Raw genomic sequence first — 22,829 nt, 5'->3', positions numbered from 1 at the left:
TAAGTTGTTCAAAGTACTTTTCAAACACCTTCAGCTTGGTCAGATGAAATATTTTTCCAATGGTAGAAAGAAGACATTATTCTTTCTTTTTGATGCTGTTTTTAAAGAATCAGCCAGATGAATAAATTTACTTAGCAATTTTCATGAGGAAGAGAAAAAGAGCCAGGGAAGTTTGACACCTAAATATGTGGCCTCATTCTTCCCAGTGGCCCCTTCACCTTCCCTTACTCTATTGGGAAGAGACCTTTCTTAGCTCATTCCTGAAGAATATGTCATCCAGTTTCGTCATACCTAATTATCAGATACTCGTTTAGGTAACACTTGTGCAGTATCACAAGTAACTCTCTCCCTCAGAAAATAAGCTAAATGGTGGTGGGGGGGGGGGTTCCCCTGGAAAGCCAGAGGGTGGGAGGATATTTTGAGGCAGGTGGGTTTTTAGGTCCCTGCAATCACAATGTGAGGGTACCCTCCCTTGTGTCTAAGTAGAGAGGCCTCTCCTTTGTTAGCTGCACTTGTGGCCATACAGAACATGAGGGGAGGAGCTGGGAGCATGAATCAGATTTCCTAAGACTATTCAAACAAGTTGAGGACAGTCCACAAAGGTACAACATATCTCATTTTATTCTGTATGTGCATTTATGGAATGCTGGTCAAAAGTCATTTTTTAGCTTACATTTTAGGCTTTTAAGCTTATACATTATGGGAGCTCAGAATATAAAAACATACCCTTTTGGGGGCGCCTGGGTGGCTTAGTCGGTTAAGCGTCCGACTTTCGCTTAGGTCATGATCTCGCGGTTTGTGGGTTCGAGCCCCGCGTCAGGCTCTGTGCTGACTGCCAGCTCAGAGCCTGGAGCCTGTTTCAGTCTGTGACTCCCTCTCTCTCTGACCCTCCCCTGCTCACGCTGTCTCTCTCTCTCTCTCTCCTAGAAATAAATAAAACATTTAAAAAAAAAAACATACCCTTTTGTAAAACCTTTTACTAAGATACTATTAAGCTAATTTGTCTCTTGGGTAAATTTGTTTTCATAACTAAGATTTGTTTAAAATAATACAAACATGAAATAAGTAAGAAATTAACTTAAGTATATAAATCACTGATAGTACATTCCCTTGCATTTATTTACTCAGAAAAATAACCCTCTCCCTCTTTAAAATGGCATTAGAATTTATTGCCATTGTATCTAGAGGTCTTTTGAAAAGCTTTTAAATATAAACGTACATGAAATTTCACCAAATACTTTTTAAATTTTTATGTTAACCTGTATCTAACAATCATTTTGTCCAGTTTTTTTTAAACAGCCTTAAAGCTAATGCAACAAATAAGACGTCAAAACAGTAAACAAAACTCCAAAACCCCAAGACTTAATTTTGTATTGATCCTGACTTGTTAATCTAGAGAAAAAGAAATGCGAGCACCCTTCTGCTGTGGAAAGGATATTTAGTTTTACAAGTAAACAGAAGCTCAGCCATCACATGGAATTAAGAATCCAGGCAGATCAATGTAATGGACCGAAGATTTTCATCTCAGTTGAACTCAAGATTTTCATCGCTTTAGACACAGACAAAACATTATTAACAATCAATGTTACACAAAATTAAATCTACACAAATGAAAACCATACCATCTCCCCTTATGCTCAAATTTCTATAAAACAGGTCACGTGAATCTGAAATCATGCTATAAAAATTTGACCAAGTGAAGTTCTTTCATGAAAGACACACTACCCTCCAGCCCTACTGAGCGCTAAATGCAAGTTATTTTGATACACTCTGCTGAACTCAGACAATGTTTTTTTTGGCATTTTGAAAAATTACTAAAGTTGCACTTTTTACACAATTGTTTAACATAGTACAAACCTGAATCCCATTCCCACTTTGAAATCAAACCTCCTGTTTTCTTTATTATTCTTGTTATCATGGCCACCCTGTTTCAGAACAAACACGGCTTTCTTTGGATCACTATGCATTCTAATTCATTGCTAACTTTTACAAGCTTTCTCCACATATGCAAAGAGATCTGCAGAAAACCCACATAATGACCACAAATTTTGAGAATAATAGTTATACCTTCAATTAATTTTTACTCATCAAGAAGTTATTAATTAGAGGAGACATTTACAGCCCATGGGAAGGCTGTTCTGTGAAAAGCCTTCAAAACACATTAGTACGACTGATGGCAGCAAGAGATCTTTCCATTCTTACACAAACTCCCCACATTTCTGTAGGATGAGATTACTTTTCCCTCCATAGAAAAACAGGAGCATGTCTCATACCACAACAAGGTGCATCTTGGCCACTCCAATCAAGGATTCTGAGGTATCAAGGAAAGTCACAATAAGCTGGTCATTTTCAAGGGCTGTCACCGTCCACACTCAGTAAAACCTATAGCCAAGAGCTGAAAGGTTGTCGAGTTTTTACAGCCCTCGTCAGATTAGTCAGGCTGTACAAACGTCCAAACCCAGCTTCTAAGATGCTCTTTGCAATAACACTTAGAAATGAGTTTACTGCCAAGTAAGCCTATTAACAAATGAAATGCGCATGGACTAAAGTAACAACTAACGTTGCTTAAATCAAAACAGATCTTGACTTCCTTACCTGAATACTAGGAAGCATAGTAGCTTTTGTTTTTGTTTTTGTTTTTTACAAGGGGGTAACTGAAGTTTGTTCAACAGCAGCAGGCCCTGCTCAGCCCCCTACTCCACAGGGAATTAACCGTCACATTCCAGCCCTGTCATCAGAACAATGAAAGGTGAATGTTGTGCAAAACAGCTTGGGACCACTAACTGATGATGTCATTCCTCCCTTATATGGTTCATTATTGTGCAGATTTACTTTGGTCTGTGAAAAGGGGTGGAGCTGCCCGGGACTGGAAGGGAAGGCAGATCTTAAGAAGCAAAGCAAGTGAACAGAATTATGCTCCGCACAGAGGAAAATGCATCGGGGACAGGGAGGAAATTAGGGAGGAAAAGGGAGAAAAAGAAAAGATATGCATAAAATGTCAAATGGGCCTCACTCTTGATTTTTTAAACTAGCTAAATTCTACCTAGTCCTGTTCAGCACACGCTGGAATTTAAATAGGGATCCCACTAGAGCCTCATCTGTAAGTCAGCCAACGGGAGGGGATTCACCGAAGTGCCAGTTAACTTATGTGTCTCTAAATGAAAACACTGCAGTGCGGGCTGCAGACTGCCAAGTACTCTTTAGTTTAAGGATCATTATATCTTTAAAAAATTCTTTTACCTGAAATTGCTTTCCGAAAACTGTTTTGAAATGGCCAAAAAATAAATAAATAAATAAATAAATAAATAAATAAATAAATAAATGCTGTCCACACAAATGAAACAAGTGAATATTGTCAGCCAAATTTCAAGGAATGTCTATACCATCATTCATACAAATCTTAAAATCCCCTATCACCCTCAACTAGTTTTCTCACTTTTTCCCCCTTGTTTCCTTCCATCATTCCTTCCTTCCTGTGTGAGTCTGTGAGTAATAATTTAGTAAAAAAACCATTAGGTAACGAGTTCCTGTATAATTTTTTTTCTAATACACATGCATATAATTTATGTATCATTCACATTAAGAAATTCCATCTTAATTACAGAATAAAAGAATAGTATCAGATAAGTTAGTTAAATTAACTCTAACAGATTAACTTTAAAATTAGCAAATTTAAATGTTTGGAGGGCATGTTTAAGTCCTCAGATGTCTTTCATATTATACAAATATAAGCCATTATGTTATGGCATAGAAAAGAATCTGAAGGAAAAAAAGTTAATGATAATTGCTTTTCTACATTAATAATGTTCGATCATGTCTTTTGCCTTATGAACATGTCTACCTTCTTAACAGTATGAACTTGAAACAATGATTAGTGCATGTTTTAGGGTTGCAGTTCTGAATAAAGTGGTGTGATTATGGAGTTATTTTGGGAAAATTTATATAAAACAACATTTATCATTAAGGTAAAATTACAGATAGCAATTAATTGATGCTTTTGGTTTTGGGGGGGAGGCAGGAAGAGTTTTTCCAGCTTTTTAAAAATGATTGGGAAAAACCAAAATTGAAGAAGAAACTGCTACCTCCACATGTTGTGTGCAAGGCTGCACTGGTGTTGGGGAAAGGGGCTGCTTGGCAATTAAAACACCCAACACGGAATCTTGTCTTGGCACCTACTGGGTAGATGATAGCCAAGGAGATGTTTTCTAACTCCGCTGGCTTCAATGTACTCCACTGTTTAATAGGGATATGGATTTTAACTTGCAGGGTTGTTATGAGAATTAAGACAATATGAGTCAAGGCCACAGGGTCTGGTGCATAGTGGGCCCACAAAAAATACTTAATAATACATTTATACAGTTTATTCATCTTGATAATAGTATGCACTTTGCAAAACTACAAATTTGTAGTCTAATTTTGACACAGACGAAATAAATTTGTGTTAAAAAAAGAGAGAAGTAAAGGGTCAGGACTCATTATATACAATCAAGGAGCATCTTGCATTCAGTCTGCTTTTGGTGATTTGAGTTTGAGGTACAGTTCCTGGGAGGCATTCATTCAAGGCCAATAAATCAGTATTTAGAGACTAAGAGGAAATGTTTCAGATACATTTGAAAAATCTTTAAAGCAAATATAATAAATGTTAATCACAAGTGTGTTGTTTTCTCTTCCCTGCTTAATACTACTAAATAAATACATTCAAAATGAACTTAAAGTCCTACTATTAAGACTCACGTATTTGCCATAATTAGTTAAGATTCCCTGGCTAAATGACATAACTTATTAGGAGCTTCTTGGAACCCAGAAGAGATGATTAACTGGGTCATAGAACCCTCCTTAGAGTTGCAGTAGCTGGAAATGTTCCACTATTATATCCTGAAGCACATTTTTCTGGGTCTCTCTATATTCAGGAATATCTTATATTCACCATTTTTTAAAATTCCACCTTTATTGGGGTATAATTGACAAATAAAATTATATGATATTTAAAGGGTACATTGTGGTGATCTGATATGCATATACAGTGTGAAAGGATTCCCATCATCTAGTTAATTAAGTAAGACACTCATCATCTCATATAGTTAACCTTTTTTTTTTTTTTTTTTTTGGTAGAACATTTGAGTTCTACTATCAGCAAATTTCAATTATACAATACAGTGTTATCAACTATGGTCACCATGTTTCACATTATTTCCTCAGACATTGTAGTTGAAAGTTTGTACCATTTTATCAGTCTCTCCCTATTTCCTCCACCTCCAGCCCCCAGCAACCACTTTTCTACTCTCTCTTTCTATGAGTTTGACATTTTTTTTTTTTTTTAAGATTCCACATATAAGGGACACCAAGTAGTATTTGTCTTTCTTTGTCTGGCTTATTTTATTTAGCATAATGCCTTCAAGGTCTATCTGTGTTGTAGCAAATGACAGGATTTCCTTCTTTCTTTTGGCTGAATAATATTCCACTGTATACATATACCATAAATTTGTTACCCATTCATCCATTAATGGACACATGGGTTGTTTCCATGTCTTGGCTATTGTAAAAGCGGAAAGATTTATAGGATCTGAAGACAAACCAGAGTATATCTTGGCTATTGTAAATAATAGCTTCAGTGAACATGGGAGTGCAAATATCTCTTCATTGTCCTGTTTTAATTTCCTTTGGCTGTATACACAGAAGTGGGATTGCTGAATCATATGGTTGTTCTATTTTTAATTTCCTTAGGAACCTCCACATTGTTTTCAGTAGGGGCTGAACCAGTTCTCATTCCAACAATGCACAGGGGTTCCTTTTCTTCATATCCCACCAACTGTTATTATCTCTTATCTTTTTTATTACAGCCATTCTAACAGGTAGAAACTGATATCTCCTTGTGGTTTTCATCTGCATTTCCCTGATGATTAATGTACTCACCCATTTTTAATTAGCTGCCCATCAAGAACCAGGCATTGTTAAGAGCTGGGAATATGGTGTAAACAAGAGAGACAAAGTCTCTGTCCTGGTGGAGGTCACACTCCAATGATGCGTACCCAGAGGAAAGGGAGTAGGGTAAGAGCAGAGGCCATGAAGTGGGAATGAGTGTAGGAGATTCTAGACACAGAAAGAAGGCCACTGTGACCAAAGCATGGAGAGTGAAAAAAGAGAATTACAAGGTTCATTTGAATGATCCATTAGCTAACATTTCAAGTATCCTTTTCTAGAACATGTGGTCCAGAGATAGTTCTGATAAGCTACCAGGGCCTCAATGTGTACTAGAGGGTCCTCTATTTAACATAAGAAAAGTGAAGAATCATTGTTTAATTGGTGAAATGAATGGTTGAAGATGTGTTGGACATCCATCCTTGTAGAAATGAGATATAAGGACCTGATGAACCCAGCAGCCTGGTGTTCTCAGGAGTGTTGCTATAGACCCAGGCCTCCACTTGGTTCCTCAAACTTAGGAGAGGATTCCATCACCTGATATACCCAGAAATGGAGTTGATCCTGCAGCTAGAATATTGCTGCATCTGTCTTTTCATGCATCAACCTGTCAGACAGGGAACTTGTCAGCATGTCCACAGGTCAGGGGGCTGAAACTTTACCAAGCCTATAAAATACTGCTTACTAGTAATTGTATGTGTGGCAAAAGTCAGTTGGAGACCTGCTTTCATTGTATCCTATCCTTTGTCATGAGATACTAATATCTTCTAATAAGACCTGACAATTCAAAAAAAGCAAGCTTACTTGGCCCAATTTGCCACACCATGATGAGGAGCTGGATTTTATTTTGAAACACCTGATTTATATGACTAACGTGTAGAGAATGTACTTGAGGGCAGGGAGAGCAAGAGCGGAAGGAAGATGTCTCTAGGGCACTGTTGTGGTACCCTAGACACACAACGGGATGGTGGCTTAGATAAGACTTTATCTTGGACTAGGGCAGTGCCAATGGTTCTGGGGAAAAAATGGACAAATTTCAGATATAATTTGGAAGCAGAATCAGTACAACTCACTAGTGGTTACTTTTGGAAGGTTGAGAGAAGACAAAGATCAGGGTGATTGCATGTTAGTTTGAGTGATTAGATGCAAGTACTGTTAACTGAGATAAGCATAACTAAGAGGAACAGAGTTCCATTTTAGACACCTTAAGTTTGAGAAGGCTATTAAACATCCAAATGGGCTGGTCAAATATGGACATTCATTCAATTATTACTCAATGAATTAAATCAAAATTTTTGTTAAAAGATTAGCAATTTTCTTTTCTATGAATGACATACAACCAAATGGAGGCCCTTGCTTTCTCAAAATTTTTAGCATGTCTTAACTGAAATGTATACTCCAATTTAATTTAATCACATGGAAAGTATTATTGTGATTATGGGTCCATAGGCCAAGTGAGTCCACTATGAGTGGGGATCTTCTGGGACAATCATAACTTCTTAGAGTGCTGCATCCCAGAGACAGAGTATCTGTCTCATCATACTTTAAGCAACCTGTTGCCACTGAGCACCATGACCTGAGCAAGTGGCTCTTAAGATCAGATCTTCTCACAATAGCTTTTTCTTCAAGTTGAACAAGAAGAGACAAAGAGGACATCTTTCCCACACATTCTGAGAAAGATCTAGCCTAGCATATGGCAAGTGGGAAGTTCCTCAACATGTGGGCGATGACTGGTCTTGCCAATTCTATGTGCTTTTATCTCAGGAGACATTTTTTGCTGCAGAGGAGGTTGTGCTCCAGAACTGTGAGAAGTGGGTGCACTGATGAACTGGAGTGGGCAGGCAAGGACAAGTCATAGGATATGCTAACAGCACTACACTTGTGTTCCGCGGTCGGGGCATGGGAGGGGTGGAGAACATTCTTCCAATCCCTCCCTGGAGGTTTGGTAATGGTGCATTAAGTCTGGGCAGTAGTTCTGCACACAATTATGCCCTCTTTCCTTGGGTGAAATATAATCTCAAACTTCTCAAATGTTACAGACTCCAGAAGTGAGATAAATCTGTGAGTATTAGAGAGCCAAGTAAATCAGAATATATTGGATGAAGGGATGATAGGTGTAAATAAGTGGGAAATGTATGAACGCTTCTGTGATCAGAATATAGGATTTAGTGACATTTTAACAAACGACAAAGACTAGGTAGACCAAAGCATCCCTCCCTTCCAACAACACACTGGATACAGAGCAGCCATAGTCCACCATTTCTAGTTCCCTTCACATTTCAGATCAAATACATGTGCTTCCTTATGCATTTGAGAATAAAATAAGTAGAAGTAATTCTTCATAAACTTCTCTAGGAAATTGAGAGCTAGGCAGAAAAAATAAAGCAAATTCTTAAGGCACAACATTTCTGAAGTCAAGAGCAATGAATTGAGATTAAATAAAGTTGACCTCTGGTTTGTTTGCAGTTGAAGCTCACATTCAGCCCCTGAATAATTTGAATAGTTTCTTGGCTAAGAGTTCACATCCAAGAGCTGAATATGTTATGCATTGAGCATAAAAGACCCAACCTTTGATTAATCTTTTCTGTTCAAACTTTTCACCACCACAAAGTACTTTCCAAACACAAGCATTCTTGGAAAAAGAGTGCATACTCGGTCAAGGAGCCAGAAAGGAGCAATCTCCAAACACTGAAAAACCCCACCTTCCCAAGTTCCAACTCCCTCTCTGGAGTCCAGGATTTGTAATGCTAATCTGAGTACCTTCTTCCATCCTGGAAAAAAGGGGAAAATATCAAAGTGATGGAGTCGAATATTCACTGTAGTGCTAGGAGACAACACATTTTTCCAGAACTTTCCTTTCTTAACTCTTTCTTGTTGTATGAATCTGTGCAAGAATAGCATTTGCCTGGTATTTAGTGCGATGACAAATGGCTGCCAGTTTAGGGCAACATTCCCAAGGTTTTTTATTCTGGAAGAATAATCTCACTTATTACTTTCCAATACCTGATTTGGCCATGATGCTATAATACACCAACAGCTTAGTGAAAAACTCAACCCAATCTGGGGACCAAAAACTCCCAATCATTTGTTAGAAATTTTCACTTTGAATCCAGTTGCCACTGCAACCTAGATTCAATCATTTTCTCTGGAAGTTACATATCTCACTAATATCTCAACTAGTTCAAAAAAGATCTACAAGAGACTTTGGTTTTGTGTTTCTAACATACAGAATGCCTATAACTTGATCAATTGCCTGACATTACAATTGCCTGGATTACAATTGATAGTATCAGTGTATGATAGATCAGGAAAATTTTTTTAATCTGTCACTATAAAGCACTAATTTTTAACTGTATTTTTGCCACTTCAGTAGATTCTGAAACTATAAGTACTGACTAAAAATTTGCCTGTTAAAGTACCATTCTAGCTGATTTTCTAGCTGGAAATAACAAATATTTCCTAATGGTCTTCATTGTGTGTTTCTTAAAACTTCCCATCTGCTCCAGTTCCTGAGGGGTCTAAGATTAATAGTGAAAATAGGCATACATTTTTATTTGCATATGTATACTGTATCACTCATTATAAAGTAAATCTGTATTAGAATTTTTAAATGAATGAATTTGTATCTGTACTTCATTTCATAACCCACAATAACTTCTGTGCAAAATACATGCATTTAAATCCTTCAATGTGGTACACTAGTACACTTCAGACAAATTTTTGTTTAGTTTTGTTTTTTCTCATTCAAAGCAGTTTGCTTTATGCAGCTGTTGGGAAAAGAAAATAATTATCCCCAAGGCTATTCTATAAATCAGTCCAAATTGAGTTTAAACTTTTATTCTTTTCAAGACATAAAATGTGTTCTTTCACTTCCTTTTAATTTACTGATTTTTTGAATATGCAGTTATAGAAATATAACAGTGAATTTATGAGCTTAGAGAAGTTACTACAGCAGTTTTTCTTCCATAAGTTTGCCTATATTACTAGATGTTTTACTTCTCTTAAAATTGTATAAGGCTAAAAATCATAATACTATTATTTTTGTAGACAGAAAGTCATCATTTTCCAGCTGTGTATTTCATAGTTATATTTTACTCTGCAAATATAATTTGTTTTTATTACAGAAGATTTATCTGTCCTTTGGAAACTTAAAAAATAAATGCTAAATCTTCCCTCGATATAAACCACACTGTTATATTTTTGGTTCTCCTAAAATGGTAGAAATCAAATGAGGCCAGAGAGATATGACCCTGATTAAAATAAGGTCAGCTCTCTCACATGTTTATGGAAGATTACGTGTCCTATACATAAAAATGACTATAATAAGCATTACTAAGGGTCCCAACTTTTTCCAGCAGATTTGGAATGCCATCTTTAACATAACTAAATTTCCATATCTACTATAATCCATTACTGGAATTTCTATAGGCTCCATTAACCTACCTATTAATGTACTAATACAATACTGTTTTACTTACTATGATTTTTAAATGAGGTTTTGTTTTTAGTAGGAAACTTTTCTACTACTTTTCATTTTCAATGTTTGACTGTTCTTGCTTGTGTATTTTTTAAAATGTTTATTTTTAAGAGAAAGACAGGGTGGGGCACCGAGGTGGCTTAGTCGGTTAAGCGTCCGACTTTCGCTTAGGTCATGATCTCATGGTTCGTGGGTTCGAGCCCCGCGTCGGGCTCTGTGCTGACTGCCAGCTCAGAGCCTGGAGCCTATTTCAGAGTCTGTATCTCCCTCTCTCTCTGACCCTCCCCTGCTCACGCTGTCTCTCTCTCTCCTAGAAATAAATAAACATATTTAAAAAAAAAATAAGAGAAAGAGAAGGAGAGAGCACAAGTACAAGTGACAGGGGGCAGAGAGACACACAGAGAGAGAGAGAGAGAGAGAGGGAGGATCTAAAGCAGGCTCTGTGCTGACAGCAACAAACTCGATGAGGGGCTTGAACTCACAAACTGCACATTAACTGCTAATGAACCCCAAGATTATGAGTTGAACTGAAGTTCAACGCTTAACTGACTGAGGCACCCAGGCGCCCCTTGTGTGTGTATTTTTTATACGAGCTTCAGAATCACTTCAGTTAGTTGCCATACCTTAAGAAAAATCTTAATGATATTTTTATTAGGATCACATTAAACTTGTGGATTAATAAAAGAAGACAGCTTTATGATGTTGAGTTCGCAGTCCTAGAATATGGTAAAACCTTTCCAATAGTTCCAGTCTTTTTCATATCTCCATGTAGCATTTAAATTTTTTCATATTCTTAAGTTTATTTCTAGATAGTTCATATTTAATGTAGTCTTGTTTTTTGTCACTTGGAAGTATGAAAACTATTGATTTTTGGTTTTTTTTTCTTTTTTTTTAATGTTTCATTTATTTCTGAGAGAGAGAGAGAGACAGCGTGAGCAGGGGAGGGTCAGAGAGAGAGGGAGACACAGAATCTGAAGCAAGCTCCAGGCTCTGAGCTAGCTGTCAGCACAGAGCCCAATGTGGACTCGAACCCACGAACCATGAGATCATGACCTGAGCCGAAGTCGGCCGCTTAACTGACTGTGCTACCCAGGAGCCCCAAAAACTATTGATTTTTTACTCTTGATTCTATGTAGTTTTATACCTTGCCAGCTCACTTTATTGAATTCTCTAATTGTTTGCAGTAGGTTTGTTGTTTTCCTGAGTCTACCCACAATCTAAGTAGAAAACCACTATCTCCACCTAAACAATAGAAGAGTCTACTTTTCCAATACTTTGCATTGTTCTCAAAATGTCTTAGTTTGATACTGTAAATTGTGATTTAGAGAAACTCACATAGGTTTCCTCTTAGTGTTCAATATACAGGTGAATGGAAAAAATGTTCACTTTTAGGTATTAGATGCTATACCCATGGTAAGAACTTTATATTCATTATCTCATGCACTTAAACAACTCTATGAGATAGGTACTTAGCTATATTCACTCTGTAGATGAAGAAAACAAGAATTAGAGGCATTAGATAACCTGTCCAAGATTACAGAGCAGGAAGTAGCAGAGTCAGAATGTTAAGCGAGAGCTATTTGCCTTCAAATGAATTGCAGGAGACTAAGAAATCAACTGTCTCTAGGTTCCAGATTTTGAGGAGCATGCTATACCTAGAGTAACCCAGCAAGCAGTTAACCATAGTTAAAGAGGTTAGACTTAGCTCAGATGATCCTCTGAATGTCACAAACCATTTATAAACATGCCATAAGCACTCTGGAACCCACCACAATGCCACACGATTTCTCTGTAGCACACATCTGGATTATTTTATTAATAAAGAGGGTGCTAATTGCAGGCCTCAATCTTATATGTGTAAAAAATACAATTATCTTCATTTTTCTGGATCTCTTATAATTTCCACTATGAGTTTCCATTATACTTTATCTTAGTTCATTCTGGGTAAGCTCAATTGAGTCTGGTTTCCCTTAATAAATTTAAAGATTCCTCAGTCAAGTTGGAGTAAAGATTAAGTTCCTCAATCATCAGGAAGGTGGGTAAGAGGTCATCTAGTCATCATCCTTCCACACTGGCTTACTCAGAGATGCACATTGTAGTCTCTTGTCTCAGGTGTCAATCTGTTCAGATTGCTGAGATGAATGAGTCCCAGTTCTATCCTCATGGCCAGCCATGGCTTCAGCTATTCACATGGCCTTTCAGGGATATGGGAAAATCTACATTTCTTTAGGGTTGCATATCAGACACCATTTTTTACCCTATTTCTCCTGAATTATTTAGTAGAAGGAGAGCCACAAGTTTTGCCATGCTTTTTGCTATGAACTGAATTGTGTCTCCCCAGAATTCATATATTGAAGTCCTACCCCCCAATGTGACTGTATTTAGAGATGCAGCTTTTGGGAGGCAATAAAGGTTAATAAGTCATAAGGGTAAGGTTCTAATCCAAAAGGATTAGAGGCCTTTATAAGAAGAGGGCTTATAAGAAGATCTCTCTCTCTTTCCATACGCATGCACAGAGGAAAGGCCATGTGGGCGTGCAGTGGCCATCTACAAGCTGGGAAGCGAGGCCTTATGAGAACCCAACATGCTAGCACCCTGATCTCAGACTTCCAACCTCCAGAACTGTGACAAAATAGATTCTTGTTGTTTAAGCCACCTAGTCTACTAGTTATGACAGCCAGGCAACCTCAGACACCCTTGGGCTCAACCTAGTAACCTTTTTACTCTCAAATTCTCCACACTACATCTATCTGTGGTTTATATTACTCTCACCTTCCCTTCCTCCACCCTCTACTCCCCAAAAAAGCTCAGAACAGAGCCTCTTCTTGTGCACTACCTCTTTCCATGAACAACATAGATGGCTCTTGCTTTCAGGCTTCTCCAAGCATCTTATCTAACAGGAAAGAAGAGGGATGATAAAAACTGGATCCACTTGATTACATGTTCTTTCTAAGGCTATATCTAGATTTTTGCTTCTGAAATCCAAAGACGAGTTATTCAGTTCTCTTCTTGCTTTCAGCAGTGGCAACTTTTCTTTGAGGCAGTGTTTGCTCTTGGCTGGCTGTTCAACTAAGGACAGGACACAGGGGAATAGAAAATATTAGGTTTAAAATATCCAATTATTATCCTACTGTAGTAAATTTTTATAATGAAGTATAGGCAGGTGAAAATGTCAAAGCTATAATAATATTATAATTGAATTACTTAGTCTTTGAGGTTGTAAGGGACAGTCTCGCCCACACTACCTAAGATGACAGAGTTATTAGTGAGAGTACCCCATAGTAAATTAATGCAGAAAACTGTCTCCACAGCTGATTAGGCCTGGAGAGAACTAGATTACACATCATTTTGTGTCATATACCTACAGTTCTAGTAACCCAGCAGCAATGAATGTGACCCAATGCTTGTCTCCTCTCAAAAGCAGGTGTCTACTGCAACCCCAGCCCTGTGATGTGGGCTCTTCTTCACTCTTAGAATTTCTCTGTCTCTGCTGGTTTCTTCCTGGTTTCTGTGGTCTTTATATCTTTCTGTTTCACGTGCCCCAAGACAGTGTCTCAGTGGGTTAGTCAGTCCCCATCAAACAGAGCCCACTATTTGGCAGTGTTCTCATGCCAGGCTACTTCATAGGCCTCAGGCTCCCTAATGTCTAGGTTATCAAATGTTGCAAACTAGCCACATTTGAGAATAAATAGCCAACAGATGAATTTTGCTCACTGCACATTGTTTTATAAATTTGAGTTAACACTGAAAAACTAGAAGATTTTTACTAAAGTCAGAATTCTGTCTTTTCTCTCAAATTCAGAATCAGCAACAATGTGGCAACTGAATCCACACCCTGAATCCGAGTCAATCAGCCTGAGCTGAACTAGGACTTTCCCTGTAGTCACAGTTTGCTATCTCCAGCCCAGCGGTCCACCACTCATGCATCGTGTGCTGAAGGATCTGCAAGTATTTGAGTTTGAGACCTTTGTGACTTCTGTCTAGGACAGTTGACTTCTGGTCTAACTGGTCGTGACCAGCATTGACAGTCATATGACAGAAAAGAAAGAATGACAGTTATGTGAAAGGAGTTGCCTGTATTTCTCTCAGAAGAGGCCTCTTCTGTGAATCAGGTGCTTAGAGTTTCAGGAACTATCTGGCAATTTCCTGAAAACTTTCTGAAAGAGAGCAACCCAGTGATCAGTTTAGATCTAGAGAGACTCTGACAACCTAATCACCTCCCATTACTGGGTTCTCACTCTTTACTTCTCTCTCTCTTTTTTTTAATTAAAAAAAAATTTTAATGGTTTATTTATTTCTGAGGGAGAGAGACAGCGTGAACAGGGGAGAGTCAGAGAGAGAGGGAGACAGAATCTGAAGCAGGCTCCAGGCTCTGAGGTGTCAGCACAGAGCCCAATGTGGGGTTCTAACCCATGAACTATGAGATCATGACCTGAGCCAAAGTCAGACACTTAACCAACTGAGCCACCCAGGTGCCCCTTTACCTCCCATATTTAAATTGCAAATACTGTCCTCCATTTTTACTTCTCCTAGGATTTTTCCAGAATAAGGGATATCAAATACCAGGGCTGAGACATTCTTATGTGTTAAAAATCTTGAAATAGTAAAGTGTGATTCTTGCATATTGTCTCTCAAGCTCTCCCTTTCAATGCATTTCCTTTAGATTGGACAGTTCTCTTTGATTATTATCCCACCCCTTTGTATAATATTAGAGTCCTTCTTGGTTCAAGTTTTGTTCTTGTTGTTGTAAAAGTCCAAATACATTGAATCTAATTAACTAAAACTCTCAGCAAGCCAGGTTAAGCCTTAAAATCTGGAAAATATCTTCATCATCCTTATCTATAGTAAAATGCAACAGGAATTAACATTCAGATTTGAATCTAAGGTAATGGGCTCTGAGGTTGTAAAGCCACCCACACAGCAGCACTACAAGATCCTGAGTCATCAAATATGATTTTGTGCTATACTTAAAAGTTTTACAGGAAATTAAAACGTATTTGAGACATATTTTCCATAACACTAAAAGTAAGTTAATTTATATCATAACCTTTGATTAATCAGAAAATTTTGTTGATCAGGTAACCTATTTTCCTAAGCTTGTCTGTTAGTTATATTACTAAGACTTAGAAGAGTCTTAGATCAGAGGCTGCTAACTGAGTGACCTTGAGAATGAGGGTGCTATGAAGTTTGGGAAGATCATATCCACTGAAGACCCTGCTTTTCTGTACAGAGGGATTGGGTAAAATGAACCGCAAGGGCATTTTTAATGGGCCCAGTCATGTTTAATGCAGGGAGTGCCTACTTCAGGATGAGTGACATGCTCCTACTTCTAGAGGGCTGAAAGTAGATATATTACTATCCTGGCTCTATTAAGAGGATTAACTTTTCTTCTATCTCCAAACTTCCAACCCTAGGAAACTGAGTCACCAATTTTGTAGTCCCTTTAAGATGTAACAACACTTCCTTTATTCCATGCCGAATTATCCCATCCTCCAATACAAATACCCAGCTGTGAGCTAGGAGTAACACTATATCACCTCAGCCCTTTTCATTTCAATCACATTTTCCAGTGGGAAGTGGGACTTGTATATTGCCAGTGTAAGAGGAACTAGAAGGAGGAGTTTGATCCTGGCATTCTTTCAGAAAGTCAACTGTAAAACATATTCCTTCTGTGATGGAGTCTCTAAATTCTAATTCCTTTCCTTTCTTAAAAACTGTTCATTCCCAGCAATTTTCTTTGCCAGTAGGATACTGATAGTAGGTGGCATATCTCATGATCAAGTTAAGGTCTGGTACTCAAATTCTAAATCTGCAACATTAGAATGGATGTGCAGTCCACACAGTCACTGGCCAACTTTCCAAAGCGTCTTTTCATCCCCTGTGCATTGGGGAAATAAAGCATTCACTTTAATCAAAAGGTAAGAACTTGAAAGTAGAAGAGATTATTACTTTTTACTGTAAACTAAGTTCAAACACTAATTCTTCCAATTAACTGTTGGTAGTAACCTAAGGCACCTAAGGAGTTTAAGCTGTCTGCTTACCCACGTACCAAATAGGGACAGTAATTATGCATCATATAGGTTTTTTTTTTTAAGTATTAAACAGGATGTATATGTGTCCAGCATATTGGGGAAGTTAATAAAAACTAACTCTGCTATTGAACAGCCTCTAGCAGAGTGCTAAGCACAGAGAAGAGGGCTCAGCTATTTTTTGGCTAATTTATTCCATCTATTGATTACTTTCTGCTTGATAAGTCTTGATCGTTTTATACATTATCGCCATCTTTTCTTACAAAATGCTTTATTATGACTCGCCAAGTTACCAGTAAGGAAAATCAATTTTGTTGCCATATTTTAGAGATAAGACATCTAAATCTAAAAAAAACCTTAATGGATATTATGCCAGGGAACCAAGTGTGAATCTTCTTCTATAAAGTGGAAGAAGAATATTTCCAAGGATTCCAGGCCACTAGAGAAACTTTCCAAAAACTTACTCTGATTGATCATTTCCCAACTTAGGCAAGTGTATTAGTGCAGCCTGGCCCACAAGCCACCAGGCAAAGCCCTTCTCCTTTATGGTGACAAAATGGGGCTTGAAAGTTCTCTTCCTTCAAGCCCCTGCTCCTGCATTCTCTGCTTCATAAGTTAAGAGATTTCTCTTGAGATGCTGATTTGTACTAAAAAAAAAAAACCCTAATAAAACCCTAAAAAAAACAACTTATACTTGGAAAGCTTGCTGCAATATTATATGATGATGTAATTATTTATGTAGTCACAGCTGAGCCTATAGAATCCAAAAGCTTTAAAATGTAAAACTACAGTTATAGATTTAGACAGCACTCTCCCACATCATTTACACACACACACACACACACACACACACACCCGTACCCCTTAAATATTTCTTTAAATTCCAGACCACTTTTTGATGTAACTATGTTCTCTCTATTTTGACATTCTTGAAGCAGTTCTAGTGAAGCTTAAGATTAAAATCACAAGTCTTGCAGTTCAGACAGGGAATAAAGTATAAACTCTAAAGGTGATCTCATGTGCTCAGAATTAAGCCTTTAAAGGTCAAGTCTGCTTAAAATATGGACCAAACAATATAGCATTTAGAAAGGGAGTTTTCTTTACCCAATCTTAACTAATGCAATGAAGGATATTCTCATCTTTATTACTAACAATGCTAGTTAAGTTTTTCATGCTATTTCATCCTTTTAATTTGGGAATATGACTATTCATAAAAATAAATATGAAGTAATTGATGGTAATAAATTATGATCACAGTCTGCTGACTTAGAATGAAGGAAGCCCAGAAAAAGATGTTGCCCATTTTAGGTACTTAATTTGTGGAATTTTTATATAAGATGAATTTAATAACTCCTGAAAAGTTAAAAATAATTTCTGCTTCTGTTATTTTTACACTTGCAGGGTCTAGGTCAGTGGCAATAACAAGGTGGTGGCTTGGAGTGGCGGGGGGGGGGCTTTATTAACCTCCTCATAACCATCATCAGCCTCCAATGGGTCCTCCCTTCTGTTGGCCCCAAACAGAATCCAACCAAGTGTATGCTACTCAAGAGCCCCGTGTATGCTACTCAAACCCAGCTCCAACAAGTCCCCTGGCTGCTCCTTCCACAGATGCTGTCTCAAAGTTTCTCCTATCTTGACAGTCTAGAGACCACTGGTCTGAATGTCTCTGTTTATATCCTCCCAATAACCACCAATTCTGCCTTGTAAGAGTTTGTCATAGTTTGGTCATGAAAGCATGGAGGTGGGGAGCCCACACACAAAGAGAGAAAACAAAAAACAAGCCATTTTGCACAAGGGGCTCATTTGCACAAAAGTGCTAGACCACCGTACACTGTGATCTGAGTCGAGCTACGTAATTTTTCTGGGACTCAATTTCTCCATCCATAGAATGAAGGACTCAAAAGGGCTGATCTCATTAAGTCCTGGGCAGTGCTCAGAGCCTGGGAGCCTGGGATTCCTGGTCTCATCCAAAGTCGCAATTTGGATGCTTATCAACACCTGCTACTGATCCTGTATACCTGGTTCCTTTTTTGTTATCTTTAACCATTCTCCCACAGGAAATGAAAAACTCTAGCAGGATAATTACAGAGAACCAAGCCTAGATGTTACCCCGGGGAGTGGGGGAGGGATGGCGGAGGAAGTCTCCTAGCTACCCCCCCCCATCAACCCCCACCCCCACACCACCAAAGGAAAAACTGTCTGGGGCGGAGACCTCCTGCAGAGTTGCACACTCACTGGGAAAAGCTGGGTAAGATTATACAGGCAAACCATTTAGGCTTATCTCACTTTCTTCCTTCCTTTTTTCTTGCTCACTGTAGAAACAAAGGGAAATAGTAAAGTTCTTGACTTTTTTTTTTCTTTTCTGACAAAAGGGACTTTTCCGGAGAAGGGGAAGGGAATGCAAAACAAAGAAGGAAACAAAGGACTTGGAACATTTTACAGGAGGACTCCCACTTGTGCTCAGCAATGCGGGTTCTTTGTTAGCTGCCCCCCAGCTTCCCCTGCAGGTGCTGCGGCCGCGTGGCGCCCCTGCAGCCGCCGCTAGCAGCTCCCAAAGCCCTGGCCGAGGCCGGAGGGACAGGCCGCCATCCTGGGACCTGGTGGGGAGGGGCTCCCGGGCGACTTGGCCACGGGAAAGAAAGCCTCGGGGTCAGCAAACTGCCAGCCCCCATCAGTACATCTAATTATGACCGCTTACTTCAAAAAGAGGATTTAACCCAAAGCAGATTTCGCAGGGCAGTTTCGAAAGGGCGGCAGGAACCCCCGGCCTGACCTTTGAGAAAATCCTATAGGCTTCACTGCCCCGAGAACTCGGCAAGCCACTCACGGTGGACTCCTCAGATCGCAGAGACACTCAGGGACGCCAGCTTAAGTTATCAGGGTCCTAGTGGGGATGTTTAATTCAGCATAACGGGTGTCTGGCGGGGCGTGCACTCCTGGGCAGTCAGGGGATTGATCCAAGGAAAAACACTGACTGTAAAAAGTATAAAGCACTAAAGTATAACCCTTTAAGTCAACAATAACTATTTCAGAACGTTAAGGCTGTTTGATAGGTAAGTGAGCATCAAAGGTCTCTTAGTGAAGTTTGCGGACATATCCCAGTAACTCTGATCAAAGTATCAAAAGCATCTTAAGGTTGTTTTTTTTTTTTAATTTTCACTTTGATTTTTGAAAACTTCTACACAGCACTTTGCTCAGGAGAAATGGTTGCTGTAGTTGTTTTAGTAAAATCATCTCCAGAAGGGTACAGAGGATTGGAATTGTTCCTCTAGAGTTGATCAACAAGTTAGTAAATAAACACATCTGGGATAGGCTTATTGTATAATAAATACAAAAGTACTTTGTGAACTATAAAGCTCTTCAAAGGTTATTATTTGAATTCCTCTCACAGAACACAAAAACTAGGAAGACAAAAAGAAAGACAAAGACACAGCCGGGATAAGTACAGTCTCTCCATGAATATGCTTCATTTAAACCAACTCTGTAAGTGAAATGGTGCCACTTCAGGCAATTAGCTTACGTGGGAAATTGTAGAAAAGACTGGTGGGTCTGGTTCTAAATCACGTAATTTACAGTGTGATCAGAAAACAATTCATTCGCACAGATGTTTTTTAAAATTATTTGGTTTCAGATCTTTTAAGAAGTCACTATCAAACAAGTTGCTACTCCTTGACCTGACCACCTTCCAACACAGAGCACCTAACCAGACAGCTGTTGCAGAGAGTCCCAATTTACACTGCCTTTAGAACTTTGTTTGCAAGATCTGTGCTTGAGGCTGGGAAGTTCACAGAGACAGGAAGTGGAGTTTATTCTCACCGCGTGGTTATCCAAAAAAAAAGTCAGATGATACCATCTGTTTGTTCAAACACGAAGCTGATAAACTGTAGCTTCCAGGAGCAGAAGACAGGCTTAAAGAAACCGTAAACTGAGAATATAGTACGTAATACTCCAGCCATTGTTCTCTCTTCCATTTCTCCTTCCCCAAGGGATGTGCCAAGTCCAGTAAGAAGTAGAAATTACCAATGATTTTTAGAAATTTAACAAAAACTGTTTCATGCTTTTATTTGCTCTTACTGTGACAGCTTTTTCTTATAAGCAAACCAATCTAGGAAAACCAGATCTCTTTCTTGTAACTTAAGTATATAATAAAGCTGGGATTAGTAAAGCTGTTCCCAAGTGGCTCTTAATTTGCAAGTCCTAAACACAGAAGCAGACACGCTTGGTAACTCAAAGCGTCAGGCTTGGATGTCACTGGTTTCAAAGAGTGTGGAATTCACAGACATAACCATTCAGCCGAGGAAAGAAAAAGGAGAGAATAAGCTAAAAAGAAGATGCTGAAAAAACTGGAGAGTATAGAAGAGTTAATTACAAAGCTTTTCAATTTGGAGTCTCTACTTCAAATGTGGTGATCTCTGGTCTGAGAAAACTACCTGCCAGGACAGATACCCATGCTCCACATGCAGAGTTTTTGTTTTGTTTTGTTTTTGTTCTTTTTTTTTTATATACTGAGTTTTAAGAGTTACACAAACCTTAGAAAGCAGGTAGCTCTAGCCATTAAGTACTTTATACACAACCAAATATTAAGACTTTCTGTAGTGGTATTAAGAATGAATAGGATTCAGCTTTAAGTTGCTAAGCTTCATAATTTGTCTTCCTGAATAAGTAGGTTTCAACCTCAAAGGAAACAAAAAACAATTATTTCCTATAGAAGGAAATCAGGAGAGAGGCTTTTCAGATGTAGGTGGCTTCACTGATCAAATATACGCTCCCTGGGGTTTGTTTCCAGCTTGATGCTTTTATGGCTTTCAACATGCTAGCGGGATTCTGGTGCCCCACCTCTGTGCATCCCCAAATCTATTCACATGAACAATTCCAGGTAAAAATCGGACTCATTCAGGTCACCAACCACTCAGAAATCAGAGTTAGAACCACCGGGCTCCTGTCTGTGGTGTCACTGGATTGGAGCGTGACCCCAGACAGGAGGCACTGAGATGGAAGGACCGGGCCATCTCAGTGAGGCGCTCATTACCTCTCCCGCTCCTGCTCCAGCAGGTTGGTGAAGTCGTCGCTCTTGTTCATGTAGTCGGTGTGTTTGTGCTTTTCACTCTCTAACTCGTACACAGTGCGCCTGTGACACTTCTCTGCCAGCAGCAGCTGCTCTAGCATGCGCCGGTAGGTTTCTTTCTGTTTTTCCTCAAGTCTGTCCAGCTGAGTAAACAAACATGGGAAAGAGTTTAATATTTTATTTGATTTGCATGTGACTCAAAATATTATATTGGTTTACTGATTTATCATCTGAAAGAGAGAACATTGAGTCTGGTGTTCTCTGCCATTTTCCCCATTCCATCGTTTTGTCTAGGCCAACTGGCTTTGTAAACTAGCCATAATAAGGCTGTGGTAACTTCTAGCCTTCTGAGCCTTTTTCTGGGAACAGGTGTATGGTCCCTAAACTTTCAAGAGAACAAACTCTTTCACTATTTTAGTGAGATGACACAAAGCCCTATACCTAGAGAGGAAGAAGATAGCAGCCCTCCTGATGTCAGAAAAATTAAGAGCTCAGCATGTACATATACCAAACTTCTCCCCTGGGAAGTAATTACCATCATCACAATCTTTTTTTTTAAGACTTGCAGTTACATGCATTTCTAGGAAACGTATAGGAAAGATCCACAGTCTGCTCTCTTCAAGATATGCTAAATATAGGGATAATTTCAGAACTTGTAGAGAGCACATACCTCAGACTAAAAGAGATGTCATCAAATATTATTACAGGACTTTTTGTGCCCATTTCTCTGACGGAGGTATTGTTTTTATTTTTTTTAAGTTTGTTTATTTATTTTGAGAGAGAGAGAGAGAGAGAACATGTGCACATGCACGAGCAGGAGAGGGGTAGAGAGAGGGAGAGACAGAATCCCAAGCAGGCTCCAAGCTATCAGCACAGAGCCTGACCTAGGGCTGGATCTTATGAACCTCTGATAGATCATGACCTGGGCCCAGATCCAGAGTCAGATGCTTAACTGACTGAGTCACCCAGGTTAAAGATCTTTAAGGGGTGCCTTGATTATGGTTTTAGTCCCTAGTGTCAAGCACAGTGCATGGGACAAAGTAAGCGTTCAGGAAATGTTTGTTAAATTGGACCAAATCTTATAATATTGACAGTTCCCTATCCTGTTCTCTTCAAACTGCAGTTCAGGGTTTCCAATTTCAGCACTACTGACAGTTTAGGCCAAATAATTTTTTATTTTGGGAGGCTGTTTTGTGGACTGGAGAATGTATAGCAGCATCCTTGGCCTCTGCCTCCTAGATGCCAGTAGCACTACCTCTAGTTGTGACGAACCTATTCTTAGAAATTGCCAAATGTACCACCACTCACTCCAAGCTGAGAATCACTGCTTTTGTTGAAA

The 22,829-nt window shown here is 38.8% G+C and overlaps 1 protein-coding gene across 1 annotated transcript in view; it reads right to left on the bottom strand.

The window, feature by feature from the left end:
- FILIP1 (filamin A interacting protein 1) overlaps positions 1-22,829 on the bottom strand; it is a 176,053-nt gene that overhangs the window by 25,307 nt on the left and 127,917 nt on the right. Inside the window, 1 exon segment of the mRNA XM_039245785.1 lies at positions 21,455-21,633. Coding sequence (XP_039101716.1) covers positions 21,455-21,633 — 179 coding nt within the window.

This window comes from Hyaena hyaena, unplaced genomic scaffold (assembly GCF_003009895.1).
Source record: "Hyaena hyaena isolate Hyena2069 unplaced genomic scaffold, ASM300989v1 scaffold_270, whole genome shotgun sequence".
NCBI lineage: Eukaryota > Metazoa > Chordata > Mammalia > Carnivora > Hyaenidae > Hyaena > Hyaena hyaena.
The sequence above is the reverse complement of the archived record's forward strand: the minus strand, read 5'-3'. Positions and strand labels throughout refer to the sequence as shown.